At 35.9% G+C, this 25,556-nt stretch overlaps 1 protein-coding gene and 1 long non-coding RNA gene across 2 annotated transcripts in view; one reads left to right on the top strand and one right to left on the bottom strand.

Annotated features, from left to right (window-relative positions):
* LOC138701992 (uncharacterized) overlaps positions 1-25,556 on the bottom strand; it is a 245,386-nt gene that overhangs the window by 2,108 nt on the left and 217,722 nt on the right. The gene's annotated exons all lie outside the window — the stretch shown is intronic.
* LOC138701987 (growth hormone-inducible transmembrane protein-like) overlaps positions 5,622-25,556 on the top strand; it is a 28,354-nt gene continuing 8,419 nt past the window's right edge. Inside the window, exons 1-5 of the mRNA XM_069829427.1 lie at positions 5,622-5,758; positions 8,386-8,598; positions 10,845-10,956; positions 17,416-17,557; positions 20,177-20,352. Coding sequence (XP_069685528.1) covers positions 8,388-8,598; positions 10,845-10,956; positions 17,416-17,557; positions 20,177-20,352 — 641 coding nt within the window. The 5' untranslated portion in view covers positions 5,622-5,758; positions 8,386-8,387. The remainder of the gene's footprint in view (positions 5,759-8,385; positions 8,599-10,844; positions 10,957-17,415; positions 17,558-20,176; positions 20,353-25,556) is intronic.

The following is a 25,556-nucleotide window of genomic DNA, read 5'->3' on the forward strand; positions in this document are numbered from 1 at the left end:
CTTTAAGGGGGGTGATGGGTGAAATTTCTATTTTATACAACTTTTAAGGTAGAGACTTCATATTCTGTATACTTCATTCCCTTGCTATAAATATTCTTGTATATTAATTTCATTATGATCAGATGAATTGTTTTTGAGTTATTCAAATTAAAAAAATATATTTACATATTTTCAAAATCTACCTATCTCTTACAAAATTTAAGTTTCATGCATCACTCTTTTTTTTTGCACCATCTCTGATATGGTTAGAAAAAGAATTGTGTATCTAGTATTTTAAATTTATATCTATAAATGGGAGAACAAATTAAAGAAAAAAATATGCAACTTCAAAATTTAAATTTTAGTGTCCACTAAATATGTTTTATTTTTTAAGTTAAAAGTATTCAGTTTATCAACAAAGTGATACTCTGTTTTGTTAACCACAGTATGTAGAACTTGCAGGAAAAATTTCATGTTTCTAGCATAAAATTGTAACAGCCTTTACACTTCGAACCTGACGAAATGTACTGAAAAAAAAGTGACAAAACAGCTTACAAAATTTGCATGGAATTGAAGTTCAAGTGTGTTGCTTTGTGTGTAATTTTTATGCTTTCAAGTGTCACAGAGCATTGAAACTTTCTCAACATATAAATAAGAGATTGCTGATTCATTTTTACAAGAAAACGAAAATACTATTTTTGACTGAAATTGAGCAAAATTTCACTCATCGCCCCCTTAAATACCTTGGAGTTAACATTCCAAATTATGGAAATTTAAAAGAAGAAGTGATATGTCAAGCAGCGAAAGCAGATGGAATATCAGGGTGCTTAAATGAAACAGTTTGGTACAACAAATATTTTGACAAAGACTTGAATTAATGTCGCATTTACAAAAGTTATCAGACCGATTATGACATATGCTATGGAAACTAGACACAACAGTTGAACAAATAATGGAGTCATATGAAATAAGACGCTACGGAAAACTGTTAATAAGAACAGAAGAGACCACATTAGAATTTTTTGTTGTTATATTTAATCACAAAGTGCCATTGTTCTTTCCTATTAAGTTATCCTCCACGAAATCTTAGAAATCATAATTATGTTGTTGTTGTTTTCTAATGCCAGGCGTTTGACAATAAAGTCATTTGACCTCTTGCACTTCAATATTTTTCAAAGATATTATCATGGTCAGCCACTGAAGCACAGATTTTGAGGTGTTCCGAATCCATTTCTTGGTTTGAGTTGCACAATGGGCAGTTAGGGGACTGATATATTCCAATTCTATGCAGGTGTTTGGCCAAACAATCATGGCCTGTTGCCAATCTAAATGCAGCTACAGACGATTTTCATGGTAAATCGGGAATTAACTGTGAATTATGATGCAGAGAGTTCCATTTTTTCTCTTGAGATTGTGTTATCAAATTTTGTTTGTTGAAGTCTAAGTATGTAGATTTAATAAATCTTTTCACAGAGTAATACGTAGATTTAGTAACAGGTCTGTAAGTAGCAGTGCTACCCTTCTTTGCTAATGCATCCGCATTCTCGTTTCCCAGGATTCCACAATGGGATGGTATCCATTGGAATACAATTCTTTTATTGAGTGATATTAATTGAGAGAGCATTTTAGTTATTTCTGCTGTTTGAGATGAAGGTGTGTGTTTAGAGACTGTTGATAGAATAGCTGCTTTGGAGTCTGACAATATAATATAATTATAGAAAGTCTCCAACAAGCAGTGTAAAAACCACTACATTTCTATATTCAATTGATTGCTTTAGCAGAATGTAAAATAGGAGATGGTTAAATTAGAAAAGTGCGTTTATTTTATTGGTTTTTTCCTCGCGAGATATTTTAACAAATGCATCGGAACAAATTTATTTAACAACACACCCCTGCCTATAATCTTATTTCAGTAATGCTTCAAAAATATTGTTTGATGTCATGCTAATAAAGTACCGATGACAATGTAATATTACTGTAGAGCATGGAGTCCCATAGCGGTAAGGCTCAATGAAATCGCGCATCTCCCTCCTCCTCTGAAGGTGATGTCATTTTCCAGTCACGAGGCAGCATTCTACTGAATTTATTTCGGCATCTGGTTCAGGTAACAATATATTCGTGTTTGGTGTCGTCATAATGTGCTCGAAGAGATCTACCTCATAAAACCTGAATTTACTTTATTCAACGTGAAATTTATTGTGTCTGTGTGTGTGTGTGTGTGTGTGTATATATATATATATTTCTTCCAGAATAAATATATATTTTGAAGATTGCACACAATATCGCTTATGTATAACAAGAAATGGCGAAGATCTCAATATGAGACAAGAGTAGGTCTAAGGGAATCGAAGAAGTCCAAAATCACTAGCATCAAGCGAGTTAAACGTTTAAGTTATAATTAATGTGTGAGTTCCATTTAGAGTTCGGCTCCAGTAAGATTCCTAAAAATTTAACAGATTCGCTACGAATTTTTTTTTATCTAATGAAGAAGAGAAGAAGTTGGTGCTTTAATCCTTATAAATGTTTTTCATTATGCCCAAAGATATGTTAGAGGAAAAATCTTCCATAAGTGAAACAAATAGATGAAAATGGTTAAAATTTGTTAAATTGTGTTTGAATATGTTGCCAATTAAAATCTGAAAAAATATATTGACAAAAGAAAGTTTGTACCTACTTGGTTCAGACAGAATTTCAAGGGTTGCACTGTAATTTACCAACCTGAACATTGAAATTGGGTATAAATAGAACCTATTATTTTAGCAGCATAACTATCCAAAACATCACTATCATAAAGCAATGGTTGCGCTACAACATCCATATAAGAAATCACTTACCAGTACTACTTCATTATACATCACTGTAGAGAATCTGGAGCATCTTTTAGGCATTGAATTAAGAAAGAACAACATTTCCAGTAAAACTGGAGAATGGTAAAATATACGGTATTAATAAATGCTAAGAAGATTTCAAAATATAATAGAGCCTGTTGAAGAAAGAGCATGCTTTTGCCTTTTCCTAACAGGATTCTGCGATAGTACATAAGTCGATTAATTTATGAATGAACTTCATACTGTATTCGAGGATAAATTATCAGTAGGAACAGGGCTGCCCATAGGAATTGTGGGCCCCTTCCCCGTGCCAATATTTTAAAGAATTTTGAAATTCTATGATCTAAATACAGTATGGTACTAAGACAGCAAGCTAAGGCAATTTTATTACAATGTCCCAACAAAGAAGAAAATAGCCCTTCAATAGTAGCCCACTTCTTAAAATTTCTTCAAAATGTAATTAAGTACTATTCAATATATGGTTTAACACAATTCTTCTTTTTTTTATTGTTCTATATACACTTTTAATACTTATATAATCACTGATTAATATGTGTTAATATGAGGAAATTACCTTGACTGTCTAGTTTCGAAGTGATGTTCTTCACTAGGCTTCAGAGAACATCACTTCGAAACTAGTCCAGGTAATTTCCTCATATTAACACAGTAAAAAGATATAAAGCCAATCAGTGATTCTTCTTTCGTTAAAACAAAAGTTTTGTGAATATTTTATATCTTCCTCTCTCTAAATATATCTGAAAATTGGGCTGCCCTCCCCATTGGAGTGGTGTCCGTCTCACCCTACAAGCAACCGGTAGAAATGTGTAACACTCGAATCCTGGTCTAATCTATTGTGACTTTTTTTTTATCTTTGAAGAACTCTAAAAAAAACTAAATATACAAAAATAATCCACATCATGCTGAAGAACAGAAAAACTGCATCTGAGAAAATATCGCCTTCATTGTCAATGGGAAATGCAGTAAGTGTTTAGTCAACAGTCAGGCACTTAATAGAAATCAAGAATACACGAGCCACTAAAAGGTCTATAATTTTTTTTATTTTGAAAATGTGGCAACCCTAGTGTGCAGATCAATCCAGTAGGCCTACCAAAAAATGACAATTAAATATTATGTTACCGGTAATGTTTATACAAATCTCCTATCTGTATAATTACTCAATTAACAGTCATTGTTAATTCATTGGATTGATATCATGTACATTCGCCATTCGTCATTGAAAAAGTGCGATGGAAAATGGGCCCAATTATTGGACTACACAATACATAGTATATTATAGTATAACGATGCATGCTTATATAACAATCATAGGTACGTCCAGAACTTTAATTACGGTATGTTTTGTCATAAGGTATATGGTAATTTTTGTGGAAAATCTGCAGATTTCCCGAATTTTGAAAATTCAAAAGAAAGCCATAAAAATTATGTTAAATCTTCCCAGCAACACATATAGATATTATTTCAAAATTCTGAACATTTTCACTGTATCATGCATTTATATGTATGATATTTTGGTTCGTGTCCACAAACAACTCCATAATTTTATTTTATCAGAAATGAACACAATCACCAACATGAAACCTACAAGAAAAAAATCTGATTTCCGTCTATTTGGACATAAAAGTTCTCTTTTTCAAAAATTTTTTTATTAGAATGGCAGACTTCTCTTTAATAAATTATCCAGAACTATTAGAAACTTAAAGGCAGATGTTACATTCAAGAAAGAATTAAAGAAATTTCCTATGGTACAAGAATATCTTAAATGCTAATTTTTACAGTTAGTAAATGTTGTTAAGTTTCTGCGTATATATCTTTATTAATAGTAAGTACGGTAATAAAGATTTCATATAGATAGGTAAATGTGATTATACATTAATCATTAGTTTTAGGTTAACTGTGTGAAGATTTGATACTTTGTTTTGCCTCAATTTATACACATGACATTTTCTTTGCTTCTATATACTGTAAATTTAGTTGTGTATTTAACATCACTGTATTAGTTCTAGTGTCCAATCATTTGTCAATATTATGCACCATGTTATTATACCGGTACATATTTTGTGAATGTATTTTGCTAGTGTGTATTATATTATTATGATGTACTGAAGTATTACTCGACCAAGGCCGGTTGAGTCCTGCAGCCCAGAGCCGTGGCGCTACTGCTCCTGCGTAATACCGCATCGCAATAGTTCACATGCCCGCAGCTCCACTTGCCTCGGTTGAGTTACACATGTGATATTTCCGTGTAGGAATTCAGCATTACCATATGATGAAGGATGGATAGAACAGACAAAAATTATCTCCGGCACCGGGACTCGAACCCAGGTTTTCAGCTTTATGTGCTGACGTTTTATCCACTAAGCCACCTCTATACATAGTGTGTTGGATATTATGCCACTGTCACATATTCTGCGACACAGTACATGAGGGAAGGCCACCAAAGGGAAAACTGAGAGATAGAACTTAAACTGAGGGGATTCGATCTGGCATTGGAACCGGAATCCGGTGTGGCTTAGTGGATAAAGCGTCAGCACATAGAGCTGAAAACCCCGGTCTGAGTCCCGGTGCCCAAGAGAATTCTTCTCTGTTCTATTCATCCTTCATCATATAGTGTGTATTAGTGTTAGAACTAATTCTAGTTTTAATTTCTTTTGACGTGTCCAATATCATCCTGTATGATTAGGACGAAATAAAATACATACATACATGCAAGATAGAGGTGAGAAGGAAAATTGTAGTTGCTTTGTTGGCAGTCCTGCTCATGCTAAGTCATTGGACAACCCTGAAAATAGTGGCAAAACGCAATCGTAATTTCTAGAGCTAAATACGCGAGAGCCGAGATTACGAACGTGGATTCGCTATAATAGTGTATTGATTCAATTGTCATTTTCTAAACGACACAATATAAATCTCAAGTGAGCAATAAGACTGCAGTAAGTATTATTTAGAGTTTGATAGCGAATTTACATAATTGCTAACTGGGTAATAAGATAATTGACGGAAATAAACTAAAATTGCATCATATACATTTTCATTTATATAATGTAATCAAAATCACCATAATAATATTTGTAGTGCAACAGTAATAACCTAATTCGGTTTCCCCTAATTCTACGAGCATTATTTTTTGGGGATCATTTTGGAATTTTGTATTCATTTGTTGCATGGAACAAATATTATTAATGATGTTATAATGGCATTTATGTTTGGTTATGTTCTCCCCATCTAAATTTGAACAGAACAAATTTTCATAAAGATATTCATATGCTAGATTTTATAACGATAAGAATGCATAGTTTGGTAATTTTAAAGACACACTGGAAAGGTATGATATGACGGAAGAGAGAGGGGAACCAATGTCTGACTTAAGTTTCTTTATGAGTTAGATGGGTTAAATGAGTGATATGAGGTCGAAGAATTGCATGATATCATAGCTTTCCATCGTATCTTTAAAATTACCGAATTGTCGATGTAGCCTATATGTATGTTTATTTTGTTGGTACCGTATTTAGCTACCGGTGTCATTGTTATTATGCCCAGATCTTTAAATTTTAGTGCTCTAGAAGGATGTAGTAAGCCTCAATTGGTTAGAGTATCATTGACAGGCTGGGTGAATGTAGAGTATCCAACGCCCACTGAACGAATATTTCACTTTTATCACTCCCAGTGTTGCGCTATAATCGTATATGCAAGGTAGGCTATAACAAAAACCTAAACTAACCAAACCTAACCTGTCAAAGAAGCAACAAGTTGTACTAAATATGTGTAAAATTGGCCTATGTCTCTATAGTGGGCGGGACATAAGTAACATTGACCAAATAAGAGGACTCATAACTTATGTCTCATAGGCTCTAGTTTAGCTCTTAAAAATAAAATGCAGGGTACGGTAATAGATTGTTTAGGCATCCGAGTGTTTTGTTGTTTTTACAGCTATGATAACACCATAGCAGGTTTTGTTGTTATTTGCAGGGTGCTACGTGAACCACTCACGATGTTTGACAATAATTATTGTGCGAGAACAATAAAGTGATTCAGAAATCGGGTTGGGCTTTGAAATAATATAATGTGCATAGTCCTCTCGCTCCGTCAGGAGCATTGGGCATCTGTGAAACACCTCCACCTAACTCGGTTCCTTGTCAGCATTTTAACGTCATTCCATATCTCGCCACACGTCATTGCCTCGTCTATGATTGTCCTTTTCCAAGTGTGTTTAAGTCTTCCTACTTTCCGATTGCCCTGTGGATTCCAGTCCAGTGCCTGCTTCTCAAAGTTTCATCCTCTTTTCTCAAAGTATGTCCTACCCACACCCACTTCCTCATTTTAATTTGTTTCTCAACTGGTATCTCACCACAAACTTCCGACAGTGTAGAGTTACTTATTATTTCAAGCCATCTTATAGACCTATCAATTATTCTTCTCAAATCAGCGATTTATGAATGTCTGTAAACTTCTATAATTTGATTAGGCTGTTTTCCAAGTTTCACATCTACAGAGTGTTCCAGCGATAAGTACTGGTTTATTTTTCGGCTGCTGGGCGGCACAGTGCTTGAGCAACCGCCAGCAACCGAGCCCTTAACCCATAAGTGGTGAGGTATTTTTCTAGTCACGTAACTGGTGAGGTGGGGATTTCACTTATCCCAACTTAGAAATTTGTATCATAGCACTCAGATAATCAAACTGAATTTTTAATTTATATAATCAAGTACTTTCATTTGTTTTGACTAGGTTTTCTTCAAAATTAGGGAAACAGGCAGCATAATAAGCAAAAGAAAAAAATATCTGAATTGAACAGGAACTCTCCGCACATCCCCCTTAGAATGGCTGGAGTACTCATAGTCACCACCTCACCAATTACGGGTTAAATTCATTGTGCTTCACAAATTAAAACTTACATGCATAACTTACTTACTAACCTTACCTATGTTGTATTCAACATTAATTATTGAATGTTATAGGCCTATTAATTACTGAATTTTGTACTCATCCTCATGACAGTAGCTGCTGGAAGTGTTGACCATTTTGTGCTATACAGAATTCACATCGCCGTAAAAAAACATTGTTCACATTCATGAGCTCCACTGCACTGATTTGTCTAATTGCGTTACGAATGTTTTTTTCGCATAATAAGTTTTCACAACGTATGTACGTTCAAGCATAGAATATCTCACCATTATGCAATCTCCACGTGGTAACTAAATGAACATCACGGCACGACACAGCACAACATGACTCCTCTCTACATATTCCAATCTGACACTGACTGGTCATTGAAATGTTACGTGAAGTATTGAACACCAAGAGGGGCCGCCCGGCAGTTTCTCAACCACCGCCACCGCCTAGCGGCCGATGAATAAACCGGTACATATCATTGGAACGCTCTGTATAAATCGATTAAAAATTTAATTAAGGCACTTAGTTATTAATAACGAAGAAAAATTCGCTTCAGCAATGGTGATCGAACCCAGGACCCTCAATTATTAAATAATTAAGTTACTGGTACATTTAATTCTTGTCATTAATGGACATGCATATTTATGACATCATGTGTTTTTTATGATAGGGATGATGTTAACGGTGTGTATGAAATTAAGCCAAGGGGCATTGGTGCCTGTAATAAAGACGTCTGTGGTTAAATCAGTTCCGTTAATACGACCGTCAATAACCAGGAATTTGATCCGCACATTTGCTGAAGATACCAGAGATAGTCCTTTGGGACGTATGTCACGACGAAGAACTCTGCGGGAAAGAGCCATGGCACCAGCAGATGAAACAGGTAAGTGTTGTGTAAGAAATATCTCACTGTTGAACAATTTTGACTGCCATGTGATGCCATTATCAAGGAAGTAACACTTTCTCCTTGTGGGACACTGCCCTGTTAAACATGCACTGGTGGCACACTGAACTCAATTTTTCACATGATTTCAGGGAATATTTTGTCACTAATTTGTATTCATAAGTCATTTATTGATCTTCTGATATTTCGATATTTTCCTTGAAATTTCCTTTAGGCCGTATAGTATTTTTTTTTTCACAAGGTTCGTTTCATAGTGTAAGTGGGTATGCTATACAGCAGGGGTTCTCCACCTTTTGAAGACTGTGAGATCCGTGCACATGTAACACTAAGTGAGCTTGCACCATGAAATTAAATAGATTTGATAGGTTTCTGTGAATACATAAATAATAGTACGTTATGCAACGAACCTATAATAGTAGCAATTAAGACGCGAGTATGTTTATGAAACGAGCGCAAGCGAGTTTCATAATTTTCATATGAGCGTCTTAATTACCATTATAGTCAAGTGTCATACGACTTTTTATGCTCGACCATATTTCTAACTTGAAATTATTAATAAATATTCATGTTATTCTTATCTGACTGAGGAGCGGAACTGACCTTGTGCAATACCTCGTAAATTGTGAGATGTGCGCAGACGCGAAAGTATTGATTTTTTCCGAGAAACAAATGTCGACATTGACCTTGATATAATCTAGAGAGTAAAATAAACATTAATCTTGATATAACCTTGAAATTGAATTAGACATTGAAAAACGAGATGACAAATTGAATTTATTTGAATATTATTTATAATTAACGCTAATTATTATAATAACAGAACTGACTTTATTTCAAATATAGGTGATTTATTGATTTATTGTTATCTTTCGATTGCATATCCGAGAATAATCGATACTTGCGCTTTCATATTGCTACAATGGTATTTTCTGATTGGTGGAACACCTGAACTTTAATGAATAGGTGTACTTTAATGAGGTCCATTAAAGGGCTACTACCAGGTGTATAATTACTACATTTCGGCATGGTCGAGCATAAAATAAATAAACAAACAGATACTTTTAAAACACCTGGTTAATGATATCCTTGAACTGGAATGTTACTCACAATTTCAGTGATGCCCAAGGAGAAGTCGCTTGTAGCTACACGTAAACAGTCCTGCAAATGTGATTAGGTCACTCGTGATCATGTTTTGTTCTTGAGGTATTTCATAAGTGAGAAAAGTTTTTCGCAAAGGTAAATTGCCCCACATATTAATCTGAGAAAAATTTGAGAGAAAAACACCACAGTATTTGGAGTCTTTTCGTATCTTCTGTTCTCCATAGACTATGAATGTCTCCTTTTAAAACAAATATTTCATATCTAAGAAGAACTGGAAATTTATCAACTAAAGTTCTGCACGAGCAGTCATATTATTTCTTGAATAATCTTGATTTTTCTGATTAAGTTCACACTGGATTGAATGGGGTTATACAAATATAAACCATGAAATACGAGAAGGCCTATCAGATCTCTAACATATAATGGATGGATAGGAACACTTGTAGTAACTTTCGAGGAATATCACTTTTGTTTACATCGTACAAAATTTTGTCCATACTCTTTTGAGAAGATTAACTCCATAATTATGTAGATGAAATTATTGGGGATCATCAGTGTAATTTTAAGTGTAATAGATCGAGTATTGATCAGATTTTTTGTATTCGACAGATACTGGAGAAAAAGTGGGAGTATAAGGATACAGTACATCAGTTATTCCTAGATTTCGAAAAAACATATGACTCTGTTAAGAGAGAAGTTTTATATGATATTCTTATTGAATTTGGCATTCTCAAGAAACTGGTTCGATTAATTAAAATGTGTCTCAGTGAAACGTACAGCAGAGACCGTATAGGCCAGTATCTGTTGGATGCTTTCCCAAGTCACTACGGGCTATAGATGTGAAATTAATTGCTATATAAACAATCTGATTACGTAAAATTTGCTCATATGAAACATATTTAAATGTCTGCCTCTCCCAAACTATATGAGATGAATGTAGACATATTGCATATAGAATACTATATAGATAATAATTACGAGTACAAGCTTTCAGAATCTGCAATTGTAATAAAGTACTGAATGTTAATTTAGAACAAAACCTTCAAAACAAGCAAACTTGAACTTGATAATGTTTTCTCTTGATTGTTGTTACCAATTAATTTAACTTGCATATTATTTTTCAGCTTTGAACATTGGGAAGGGAGCTATAGCTGGAGGTGCTGCTCTAGGACTTGGTGCATTGTGTTACTACGGTTTGGGTCTTTCAAATGAAACTGGAGCAATTGATCATGCCAGGTAAGTGGAGGGGGAGGGAAGGAAATTTTACCAAGTGCTTCTAGGTACGAATTCATAAGGACCTTCAGGTTACTGCTGTTTCCATAATAATAGAATTCATTTAATCCATAAATCCGTCCTTACATAACCTAAAAGTTCATACTAAGAATAAAGAATTTACTTGTAATCCAAGGGATTTCATAAATCCCCTGTCACCTTTTTTACGTAAATTCGTATACAGGGCGTAACAACTTTAATGTTTAGAATTTCTGGAACATGTTCCCTGACACATTCTACGTCGATTAAACCTAACATACCTATATCCAAGTTCTATAGGTTTGGAGTATTTGTACCCCCAAAGTTAAATTTTTGAGTTTAATTTTATCGCTGAATACTGAAAGAAATAACACCAATTTCCGAAAGTGACATGTCTATGTCATTATTTTTATTAGTACCATATTACATTTTAATATCAACTACTTGTGAGTATGAAAGAAGCAGTGCAAAGTTGAAAAAAAATGTCCTTAAGATTCCAAACACTGTACTTCTTGAAATTTGCCAACAGGCACGTGAAAATACCTGTCCACTAGGAATCCTACGATTTGGGAACCGTGCTTGATATGCCAAAACAGCTGCTGTTGCATTGCCATCACACAGTCCATACACATAAACTATGTCGGCGTATTCCTGATGTGTGTACACAAAAGGCATGTTTTAATGGTCAAAACTCAATAAAAAGACTAGTCACAATACGGTTTATTTTTCTCACAACTGTTATTTTAAACTGTTGTCTGTTTCGTTTCCTTAGCAACCTAAACAATTTTAATTTAATTTCTCTTAAAAGTAAAATTTCCTTCATTCACTGCTTTTCAAATGTTTCTTATGTATCTCTACTTAGTAATGCCATAAAATAGGCCTTGTATAAACGGTATAATGCTTGGAGCTGCAAGAAGTTCTATTTTTTCCAGCTCTGTTATCTCTGTAACCTCTCAATTTCGGATATAGGTATGTTAGGTTTAATCAACGTAGAATGTGTCAGGGAACATGTTCCAGAAATTCTAAATATTAAAGTTGTTACACCCTGTATATCAAAGGGTTACTAGACAAATCTGGGTAGCAGAATCAAGGAACAAAAACTGTAAGGCTGGATGCACACAGAATCAGACGCGGTACAGCACAACGCGACATTTTGTCTCATGGTACTTGTCTCCCATTGATTTCTTATTATGTGGTGCACACAGAATCAGACATGGCGCAACGGTCACGAGCAGACACAAGGAGACACAGCTAGACAACATCGAATGACTGCTTGAAGTTCGTTGTGAGGAGACTGTCTGATAGCTGCAGTGCACTGAGCATGCGTTAGTAGTGGCTATGACTGCACGCTTTCACCATGTACAAATACTATATTGTTGTGTAATGCACATTATTCATAATGGAGCTGGATGCAGATAAATTAGTTGTTTTAGTACAGGCAAGCATGTTAGGGCGGTGGTACGATCATCCACTCCTCCTCTTTATCTTTCTTATATTGGCTGCTTTCGCCAGGTGGACGACACATTGAAAGGATTGGGTGTGCGCAATGGAAGACTTTTAGAATGAATAGCGTGAATTTGTAAAACAAATATAATTAACAATAATAAGTAACAATGTACATAAATGAAAAATGAAATAACAATAATCATGAAATAGATGAGTGAAAATAGGACAAACTAATCTGAAATGATATCCCCAGGATATGTAAATCATGTATGTATCACAAGGCTGAGGCCAACACACTTATAAGTGATTAAACTATCTAATATGGCCGTCTCTCGACCATCAGTGACTAACCTATTAACCATATGTTCATGAACCACTCTCTAAATATATATATATATATATATATATATATATATATATATATATATATATATTAACTATCTGAGTATGAATCTGAACACAACGCCCAGCCAGCACATTAACTTAATACATGATCCATTCGACCATAGATACCACTCAGTCTGACTAACCAAACTAAAAATACATGTACACTCAATAAGAGACAAACTCTACCCAGCATAAGGAATTACATGACAGATCACTATACATTACCCATTGCACATATTGCTCACATAACCTGTGCAAATTGCACTAACACAAATCTCTGCACTTTACAAAATGAATACCCAACGGAGAGAGAGAGGGATGGAGACAGATGCACGTAATAAATAACGGACGATAATTCCAATTTCAAGGATCATTTAAATAGCAACTAAACTCGACGCACATGATAAGAAAATAGCGGCGAAGGAAGGCAACAATCAAAATGGAGCAGGGAAAACGCTAAAACCATATGTGAGACCGTAATCGCTGCCTTATCACTCTAACCGTCTCGGAACATGAACTCACATTTCAAATCATATCTCCTTACATAATTCCCATTACAATTTACCTCAAACACATATATCTCACAAATATGTTACGCGATGCAAATACTAAAACTTGCACCCAAGACGTATCACTAGCAAGCGATATTTCAAACTACGATCCACTAAAATCCCAAACACACATGACGCAATTTAACTACTCCACTGATCTATCTCCAGCACATACAAAGCCCGAGTCACGTTGTCTATATCTGCCGCGTACCAAAATGCTAAGTCTTGTTAAATGTTTCTGTCGCGTACGAGAGCTTGAATCTGAGCCAATTGTTTCCGAATATCTCCCGCGTACGAGAGCCTAAATCTTGTTAAGTGTATCTGCCGCGTACTGGAACCCAAGTGACATTCCGTTAAAACAGGTAAACTCTCTCCCCCTCTATCCTCGTGAGACGTAATGACCCGGCCAATAGGATTATTTGTAAAGAACAAATGAAGGGATTGATAGCGCTATCTATTCTGTGACGTCTGAGAGCGCTCTGACGGATGAAGTGACGTACTAGGTAAACGGCCGTGGTAGTAGGCACGGCTCAAGCACTAGGTGGATAATAATATTGATAATAATAATTTGTAGTAGGCCTACTTCTATGCTCTATACTTTCATTCATTATTGATTTAATACACTATTTTTCTTTATTGTGAGTCGTGAAGTAGTCATAAACATACAAAATGACGTTTGTGCACTACATTAGTAATATTTAATTTTAAGATTCTTTAAATTCTATAGATTTTTAGGTGTATTAGGCATCCTTAGGAAATAATAACCAAAAATATCATGGAATTTCTCATATAGACAGTCCTCTTTCATTGACGCCATTTTCTAGCCTAGGCCAATTTTCTAAACCCATACAGCCAGCAAATCAGTTGTCGCGAGCAGACAGTGTTAAGCTGTTGCAAGGTGTTTAAAAGCAAAACGTCGCGTCTCGCCTCGCCACATCGCGTCGCATCTAAGTCTTTGTGCACCCAGCCTAAGACCACTTAAACTTGGGATAACTCAGAAACGAAAAGATTTCTGACATGAACCATTCAGTTGATCTGGTTGGCGAGTTGGTATAGCGCTGGCCTTCTATGCCCAAGGTTGCGGGTTCGATCCCGGGCCAGGTCGATGGCATTTAAGTGTGCTTAAATGCGACAGGCTCATGTCAGTAGATTTACTGGCATGTAAAAGAACTCCTGCGGGACAAAATTCCAGCACATCCGGCGACGCTGATATAACCTCTGCAGTTGGGAGCGTCGTTAAATAAAACATAACATTTTGAACCATTCAGTATTGTCCTCTTGTTAGAGTGGCCATGCTGTATTACTTGTATGGAGAATGTCTTCAAAAGAAAACTTGTGCTAATTATAAAAAAAAAAAAAAAATGCGCAAATAATTGAGCAGCTTTGGAAAAGAGAAACTGTGATACATGTGGCATCAGAATATGGGATTGGCATTACAATTGTGCGCGATTTAATAGAAAACAAGGATAAAATGCTACATATGACCATGGATGATTATACAGTAGCATGCAAATTAATCCGAACAACGTAATTACTTATGCAAAAACACTCAAACGGGATAAAAAAAGGATCTAAGACGTACCCCAGTAATCTATGTGGCCTACCTTGTTCCTAATAACAGCTCTGAGACGATTTGGCATGGATTCCACTAATTTCCCACAAATATTCATTTCTTCATCGCGAAACCATACACCAATGAGGGCAGAAATCATCATCTCCTTTGTAGAACAATCCATTTTTTGCATTCTTCTTTTGCAAATTAACCACAAGTTCTCAATGGGGTTGATGTCGGGTGAGTTGCCTGGCCAGGGGAGTATCTGAATATTCTTCTTGTTGAAGAATTCTGTAGTTTTTCGAGACGTATGGCATGGTGCCAGGTCTTGTTGGAACACACCTCTGCCATCCGGAAATGATTTTTGCAGCTGGGGTACGATTCTGGTTTCCAATAAGTGAATATATTTGTCAGAATTCATCATTCCCTTGATAGGTATTAATGCTCCAGGCCCTTCATGTGTAAAACAACCCCAAAACATTATTTTAGGGAGGTATTTGGGTGCTTGTTGGAGATGAGCTGCTGTTACTTTTTCGGATCCTTTCTGTACGTAAGAAACACGGTGGCCGTGGACCTCGAAATGAGACTCATCGGAAAAAAGTACATTCTTCCAGTCATTCACTGTCCAGTGTTGATGTAATTTTGCCCACATTAAGCGTTTTTTGCACATAACAGGGGTTAGCAGTTGCTTCTTAATAGGCTCACGAGCCCTTCGTCCAGCTTCCAAAAGCCTACGCCACACTGTTGTGAAGTGAATATTCGCCCCAGTGGTAACCATTAACTCGCGAGTTAAGTCGACAGCAGTTAGTTTAGGATTTAATTTACTTTTCCTGACAATTAAACGATCATCTGCAGGTGAAGTCTTCCTTTTCCGGCCACAGTTTCCTTTTTTCTGGGGTGTGATGGATCCAGTCTCCCTGTATCGTTTTATGATCGAATTAACAGTAGCCAAACCGATGTGACATTCTGCAGCAATTTGCCTCTGTGTCATAGAAGAATGCTCTGTTAATGTTATAATTTTAGACCGTTTTCGTGGAGTTGTGTCCATTTGTGAAGACGACAGAATGTACACAGGATTGCAGTATTAAGTCTTCAACACAACTGAAATGCTTATAAGTACAAAACGACAGGCAAAATGCCACATATTATAAAAAAAATAATGACAGACCTTCAGCAATGGAATTATACGTACTACAGATGTCAATTAAAGTGGTATGAGCAGCTCTGAGGCCAACAATGACAGAAAATGTAAAAATATGTCATGTTCGGATTAATTTGCACGCTACTGTATAATAGGATGCGAAACTTACTGAGTTTCCCGTAACACATACTAGAGGTGCTGTTGTAGAAATTGACCTTGCTGCCACATGTTGGGGGGAGGGGCATTGTTACATCTAGCAGCACACCAAGTAGCGAAAAGAGTAATTACTCCATGCATTTAGCAGCGCACCTGGTGACGAAAATGTTAAACTGTGCAGAAAGTATTCCCTCCCACCCTCATCGATATTCAAAACTAACCCAATTTAAAATAAAACATTTACATTTTTATTCCTCACAGCATCTTCTACTGAAAATTCTTGCCGGAGCCAACAGGAAGATAAAAGATACGATCTATTTTACACTACCCAATTAAAATATAACCAGACAGAGACAAAAAATAAAGCAAAAGGTTAGATGATTGGGATTGTATTCTTTGGGTATTTATTGTACAGCGCAATGGAAAAGTCTGCAAGAACTACTTAGATAGTTCAATTTATTATATTACTATTACTTTACAATACATTCAACAACACTATTTTTACAACGTCCATAAACATCACTGTTTAACATACACTGCTTATACACACACGTATCACTTCATGTTGTTATTACCAAGTTTCTGTCTGCCATCTTGCTCCTCGAGCAATATCTCGAACAGATAAATAGAGAACTCTGGGTAATGTACCCAACACGTTCACCACCTATGATGTTGGGCGCTGATCATCTTATTTCAGCCCCTTGCCACCAGATGGTGCTGACCACAGTTTCGCATCCTATTATATATTTATCCATGATATGACTGTACGTCATTGAGTTTGTTACTTATTACGAGCATAATATTGTACAGCATAGTGTCTAGTACGAAGACATCAGTGGTTGCAGCATAGCAGGAACTTCAAATTATGTATTATACACTTAATTGATGAAAATCATTCATGGTATGGATTATCCGATTTTTTTCGATTTAACCATTCAGTTCACCCCCTTCATTACCACGGATGATAGAGGTTCTACTGTAGTATTTGCTGATAAGCATGTGTGTGTACATAGGTAGGAAATATCTATAATAAAGATGGTAGTTTCTCTTTTTATATATATTTTTTTTATTTATTTGGTTACTGTTCATTACATTGTTAAATGACAGCATTGACCTCCAGCCCAAGTCCTCTTTTCAAGACATTATTGTTTGTGGAAGTACAGAAATGAAACATTGAGTTTTATTTTGTGATGCATGTAACTTTGTTTCAGGACATGGCCACACTTTGTTCGCAAACGAATCAAAGACACTTACTTCTACTTTGGAGGCTCACTTGCCTTAACAGCCGCCACAGCCGTAGTAGCACTTCGATCTCCAACCCTTATGCGATTCATGACACAGAATTCATTACTTGTAAGTATTATGAATTTATTGCTGTATCAGTCTTACTAATAAAAACTCTTATACAGACGTTTAACTGCCTTACAGTGAATAGCTCGTTTATAAGTTGTGTGTAAATTCCTGACTAATATTCACTATATACATCATATATAACAAAACAACTGTCACAGAACTACGTCATAGTTTCGTCATTATTTTATTACGAAAGGTAACAGAATAACTAAGAATTTTTTTTACATCCAATAGTGTGTGTTAGTGTGCTGTGCTAAGAATCGATAGTACAACTGAGCCTGGTCAATTACCACACTACTTTGATCAGAGAGTACACCTACAGAAATATTATTCTGTGCTTTTTGATTTGTTATTCTGTGGTTACAAGGCAACTGTCATCATGAAGTGACAGTCGATACGAACAGCTGTTAGGGAGGCGGCCATTTTTTCTCTGTATACAACTCTTAAACAGGGGGTTTCGTTTGTATATAACTACTGCAAAGCAATTCCCATGTATAGTTACACACTGCTTATACATCCATCGCTTATGCACGGTGTATTAGTAATGTTTTTTGCCTCAACTCTGCAGAAGTCTCATATAAAAATTATACACAGTATGTGTAATATGAAACTTTATCGCAGTTCAGCTGCAAAAGTGGGTTTAATAATACATAAATCATTGGAATAACCACTTTGAAAACAGAGTCTTATATCCTTGATGAAGGATACATTTTCTCAAGTGTTTGTTGTTGAATAGAAAGTATTGTGATGAACTACAAGAAGTATAAAGAAAAAATATTATGATGATGCAAAAATTGGTGTGGCTGTCCTTTCCTGCATTCATTCTTTCATGTATGCAGAGGATCATTAAAAATACGCATGGAAATTTCTGTTTATGAGGACTCATAGGGAAACAAAAGGCAGATGTACCTGTCTACAGAGGAAATTATTTATTTACTTGTTCATTTATTTGTTTAAAAGAAGAACCTCGTTATATTCTGGTATTAATGTAGTCTAAGGCCTGTAACACACTACACTGAGAACTGTGTAATATGTTTGGAGACAGCTAGTAATGTTTCGATCTTCACACTACAGCAGGAAATATGTTACTGCACAGTGGAGCCATCTCTCTATAGATAATTAAAACACTAATTTTATTAGGCCTATGCCATATGGAAGACGTGTTTTGACAGCTGGACATGAACAATATTTGTGCATTATTATTTGAATTTACACTAAAATACGAAAAGGCAGAAAACATATTTGTTTTGGAACTTTATCAATAAATTGCTGAATGTGGGGGGGGGGGGGAAATATGGAAGACAGTTTAATATAAGCTGATAAAGTTACATAAATTTTAACAGCTGAATTTCTATTAATTGTTCAATTTTATTCACGTAATATAAATTTTAATAGGCTACAATTCGAATAGGTTACTTGTGAGAGCGGAAATACAGATGGTGGGGTAGCTATATTTTCAAAAAATCGCTAGCTGACCAATGTCAGCTGTGCCTTTTTTCGAGTGTTACTCCATGCTAAAGGAAAACACTTTACATAGCTCGACAAATATTTCTCACTATAGTGTGTCACTTATCAAATACTGGCTAAACATTAATCTATCTTCTTAATGTATCCAGCTGTTTGCTGAAACATAAAGTCCACTATAGTCCACTGTAGTCTATTCAGTTGTTGTTTTTCACGAGAAATGAAAGGTATTTTGATCAGTGTTCATTATAGATGCCTGTTGCTAGTAGCCAGAGTTGGAGTGTAGTCAATCTATACTGCAGGGTTGTGTCTTCTGCAATCGATACTGATGATTTTAATTTACTTCTTTTGTGGTTTATGGATGGACAGTATAGAAGAATGTGTTCCAGATCTTCATCATGATTATTACACCACAGACAAGTAGGAGCCTAAACATTAATGAATTATTTATTTTACTCGTAACTTTCGGAAATTATTCTCAATATTTAGGTTGCAACATGACCACTGCCTTCTAGAATGTCAGTATCGTTAGGATGGCTCTAGATATGCAGTATACAAATTACGTATTGTATTTACCTGATGTAAGTGGTGGCATTGCATCCTGCTGTTGGTGAATGTCGAGTGTTGATTAAAAAATCTACACAGGAGTGAAGACAGAAGTGTCTGAAGAGCCCATTGTTGTTGGTGACAGTGTTGGCAATAAATGTGTGATCATATTAATTTCGAGGAAAAAATTGTTCCAGGGCCGGGCATCGGACTCGGGACCTTTGGTTAAACGTACCAATGCTCTACCAACTGAGCTACTCGCGAACTCTACCAGACACCGATCCAATCTTTCCCTCTATATTCACAGACCTCAAAGTGGGCTGACAACCGTCAAGCAACCAACATTGAGTGCACACTAACTCTGTGTGACTTAAATTGTGGTTTTCTGTTAATGAACAGTGACGTGCATTATGCATATCAAGCTTTCAGGTATAACTCCCTGTAAAGTTGATTTGAATAATTTTTCCCTCGAAATTATTCAAATCAACTTTACAGGGAGTTATATCGGAAAGCTTGATTTGTATGATCATATTAGTTTATCAATGTTCAGAAATAATAATTTTGATCTGGGGCATGGTTTGCTTGTTAATTGTATATTTTGTTCCACAGTCTATAGGAGCAACAATCGCAGCCATGATTGGCAGTGGAATGGTGGTTCAGAGCATTCCTTACCAGGAAGGTTTCGGTGCTAAACAGCTTGCATGGATGGCTCACTCTGCTATCGTGGGCGCAGTCATAGCTCCAGTGTGCTTCATTGGTGGTCCCCTAATTATGCGAGCTGCATGGTAAGTATGTACGGCTTTAAGAGGTTCAGAAATATTTTGATTTAGATCTTGAATTCCTGTAAAGACTGTTCCTGTGGGGTTTTCATTTACTCAAAGCTTCTGCTAACATTCTTCAGGCTATTATTACCATATCCAGAGGCACCACAGAGCAGATCTAGAAAGATCATTGATTTCCAACTCGCGGGCATGTTTCTCCTCTTTGGTGGAGGTGTGTTTATAGAATCCTTATCTTTTTTTATACGTGTTCCGTAGTTTAAATCAATCCTTACACTAATATGTTACATGATATACTACTGGGTTCAAAAAGTTCCCGGAATTTTACTACCATTTTTCGTATTAATATATAACAAGGGATATTATACATTTTTTTTTTTTTGTTGGTAACATTCATGATGTATCAAAACCACTCCAATTGAAGCCATGTAAATAATCACATCTAATAAACCTGTTGTAACAGATCTTGAAACACAAGCCCTTTTAACCTATGAAAAATTAAGAAGGCTTCCAAATTGGGATAAATGGAGTAAATACAAAGATTCTAAATTTACATTGAGGACCCAAAATGGATACATACAAGAGGTAGAAAAGCTTAAGCAAATTCTAGAAATACCAAGTGAAAAGGAAAACTTGATGAATCGATATAATCCACTTAATAACTTCAAAGTAGATTGCTGCCTTGATCTTGATGAAGTCTTCAACAAAAAAGATACAAATCCAGAAGTAGCAAAAGCCATTGCCCTACAAACAATTAATAGAAAATATCCACAAAAGGACTGGTTGTACATTTACACTGATGGATCTCTCATGGATCAAAATGAAGGAGCTGGAGCAGGAGCTACTTGCCAATACTTTTCTCTTTATAAAAATGTTGGCAAGTACACAACAAATTTTGATGGCGAAGTTGAAGCCATTTATACATCACTTCAAAATGTATTTGTTTGGCTAAACCAGTGCAAAAACATAGTCATCCTGTCTGACTCCAAAGCTGCAATCCAGTCCATCAGCTCAACTACATCCCCTAAAATGGAAAAAGTAAAAGAAATTCATTGCATGGTAAAACAAATTCAAATGCTAAATAAAAAAGTGGTCTTCCAATGGATCCCGGCCCACTGCGGATGAACGGTAACGAGAAAGCAGATATGTTAACAAAGAAAGGAACTTATATCAACTTAAAAACAAATTTCAAGTTCCCATATGAATCAATAAAGCGAGTGATAAAAAGAATAAGTTACAGCGAACAGGCAAAACATCAAAATTCAAAATGGAAAGAATCATTCAAAGATCCAAAACTAATTCCTGATCTACCTCGAAAATCTGCCGTGGCCATGTTTAGATTGATTACTGGTCATGATTGCCTCAGTAAACACCTCCATCGTATTGGAGTGCTGAATTCACCTAAATGCTTACTGTGCATCAGAGAAGAGGACATGGAGATGGAGCACCTGGGTAATTGTGAAACTCTTAGGACATTTGTGGACCTTCCATCAAAATACTGGGAAGCAAGAAGAAATGATGACTTCATTGTTAAATCCAGAGCATTAGATACTCACACACATTCATGATGTCATTTCCTTAAAGTTTATTGATAATGGCGATTGTTGGTTTTGAGTTGTAGGCAATTGTTTATCATAGTGTTTTGTTTGTTTGTCGCATTTTGTAATTATGTCCACAGAGCAACGTACAAACATCAAGTTCTGTGTTTTGTTACACAAGAGATTAAGATTGTTGGAAGAAGCATATGGCGAAGCAGCAATAAAAAAAAACTCAAGTGTATGCCTGGCATAAACGCTTTTCTGGTGGCCGCGATAGCATCAAAGATGACGTACGCAGCGGCTGACCAACAACTGCAACAAATGAAGCAATCGCTCAGCGTAATGTTGTGAGGGACGACCGACGTAAAACCATAAAAGAGATAGCAGCAGAGGTCGGAATATCAGTCGGAAGTGTACACAATGTTCTTCACAAGCATCTAAACATGCATTACGTGTCTCAGAAGTTAGTTCCGAAAATGTTGTCGGCAGAACAGAAAGAAACAAGAATGACTCTTGCTGGGGACATGATCAGTATGGCTGATGAAGATGGTGATTTCTTAAACAAAATTATTGCTGGTGATGAAACTTGGTGCTACTTGTACGACCCAGTCCCTAAATGACAGTCATCTGAGTGGAAATCGAAAACATCTTCTCGGAAGCAAAAATTTCCTAGGGACACTTCCAAAGGCAAAGTTATGTTGGAAGTTTTCTTCGACTCTCAGGGTCTCATCCATCATGAGTTCATTCCAGAAGGTCGTACTGTAACGAAAGAATTGTACGTAGAAATCCTCCGTCGCCTCCGGGACGCAGTGAGAAGGAAACATCCAGAAAAGTGGGTAGAAAACAACTGGTTCCTTATCCATGACAATGCTCATCGCGCAATTATTGTAAAGAATTTTCTTGCCAGGCACAACATAACTGCTTTGGATCACCCACCATACTCTTCTGATTTCTCACCACCTGATTACTTTCTGTTTCCCCGTCTGAAAAGTCAATCTGAAAGGACAGAGATTCAATGCTGAAGAGGTTATCGCAAACGCTGCGAGAGCACTAAGACGGGTTTCACAAAATGGCTTCCAGGAACTCTACACGCATTGGCAAAAGTGTGTTGTTGCGGAAGGCAACTATTTTGAAGGGAATGCTGTAGAATAGTGTTTAAGGTACGTTGTTTCTATGATACTAGCAAATTCTCGGAACTTTTTTAACCTAGTATGTATAACAAAACACATTTGTATCGCTAAATTTATGACATTCCACATAGAGACCAGAGGTCTGCATCGGATGTTTTCGCTCGAGCGCCAAGTAGTTCATAGCATAATCCGATAGGTAGCGCACATGCATGATGGGTAAAATTGTCACGAGCGATAAATCCTCGAACGGTATAAGCCGAGCGTTAGACATTCGTTCTTGTTACAGTGATGAACTGTGTAGTAACATCATAGATGTTTATCATTTCAAAACTTTGCAGTGTTTAACTAATCTCTCCATAGTACAACTACAAAACTTGCTTTAAAATGTAATATAATATTTTTTTTTCCACACAGGAGTGATTTTGTTTTTGCCACATCTGATATTATTGGATGTAAATGTAATTATTATAAATGAAGAACACAGTTACGATAATGCAAGAACTGTATCAAGTTTTCTAGTAGTAATGATAATAATAATAATAATAATAATAATAATAATAATAATAATAATAATTTAATAATTAGTGTATCAATCTTTGCGTCTATAACAGTTGTGCAGCATGATTATTCGTTTTATTATATTTTCTGTGACGTTATCTCTGTACTAATATTGTTATTAGTCTACTGCTATATCAATAATATTTTGTAAAACGTTTCTATATTGTCGCAGTATATAGGTGGAACACTATGTATGGACCTACCATATTATATATGTGGTAAATCAAATATTGAATAATTAATAATTAGCAATAATAACTGTATAGCGAAGTTTTTCATACTATTTTATTTATAACTTCATGTTCCTGTTTCAGTACGTTCCATTAAACGTTTGTCATAAACGCAGAAAATAAAGCCTTATTTTTACCGTGTGAGCAAAACATATGTGTATCTTATTTGTCGCCTTCCATACAAGATAAGACATGTCACTGAGATGACCTTGTACTGTGCTTCTATTTATTACGAATATATCACAACCGATCGTATCTCACTCGAGGGTGCGACACTTGACCGAGTTCAAGCGAGCGATTTAACTCCAATGCAGCACTCTGATGCAGACTCAAGAGTGATTCAACTGTATGAGGGTTGTTTGAAATGTTCATAGCCTGACATAGAAATTAAACTAAAACTATTCTGAAATAATCATTATTCCTCAACATAATCCCCCTGAGATTCACACACTTGGTCCATCGTTGTTGCAATGCTGCTATACCCTCCTTGTACACAGATTCCTCGGGGTCTGCAAAAAAGCCTTCTGCTTTTGCAATAACCTCTTCATTTGACGAACATTTCTTCTAGTCAAGTGAGTTTTGAGCTTTGGAAAAAGAAAGAGTTTGAAGGTGCGAGATCTGGTGAGTAGTGGGGTTGCAGCAACAATTTGAACTGTAGTTCGTGTAGTTTAGCAACTGCGATTGCAGACTGAGAGCAGGTGCAATGTCGTGATGAAACATCACTTCTTCTTGGCCATACCTGATCTCTTCTCGCGAATTTTCCCTTTCAGTTACTGTAGGAGATTTGAATAATATTGTCCTCTCCCCTTTTTTAGATAGTCAATAATGGTTATTCCCCTTGAATCCCAGAACACCTTTACCATGACTTTCCCCGGTGATTTAACAGCTTTCAAATGCTTCTAGTCGTTTCTCTTCACTTCGTCATGATGTCCATGTTTTTGCCCCATACAGTGCCATATAATGCAGTGAACTTTATTTCCAAGACCTTCACTTCTTGAGTTTAAAGTGTAATTAAATTTTGTAATCTTCATCTTACGATGTTTGGATGACGTATATACTTCCGTTGATGACATATTAATGAATTAAATACTATTATAGTCACAATCATGCCATGGTATGAAAGAAAAATTTCACAACCTCGAGCGGGAATCGAACCTGCGACTTCTGGTCAGGCGCTCTACCACTGAGCTGTCGAGTTCATCTCACGCCAAAGGCTCGGAATTATCCTTTCATACTGGCGACTCTGTTATAGAGTACTGTCCATAGCGTCTGATCTAGTCAGCACTGCTTATGGGTGGAAAGAAACTTTACAAATGTAATCTTCATCTTACGATGTTTGGATGACGTATATACGTCCGTTGATGTGACATATTAATGAATTAAATACTATTATAATCATACCATGGCATGAATTAAATACTACTAGTGGCTTGTGCAGCAAATGCTGCAAACTAAGTTCATTACAGTAGAAGTTCAAATTCAAATTTTTCAAATTTATTTCCAATGAAGAATACCAGACATTTTGGAAGTTATTTGCTTCCATAATAAACATATTCTTCTGAATGGTTTTCTTCATGCTAAATACTTTTTATTGAACCTATACATCTTCAGTTCTTGAATTTCAATGCGAAAACGCAAGTGACAATGTCAGGACGATCTGTCGGTTTTTCATGTGGGAGTGAAGCAATAGGTCATTGAGGATTGTAGGTTAGAGTAATGAAAATATCAGATTTGCCATGTTTTCCAACAACAGA

This window comes from Periplaneta americana, chromosome 6, assembly GCF_040183065.1.
Source record: "Periplaneta americana isolate PAMFEO1 chromosome 6, P.americana_PAMFEO1_priV1, whole genome shotgun sequence".
In the NCBI taxonomy this organism is placed as follows: Eukaryota; Metazoa; Arthropoda; class Insecta; order Blattodea; family Blattidae; genus Periplaneta; species Periplaneta americana.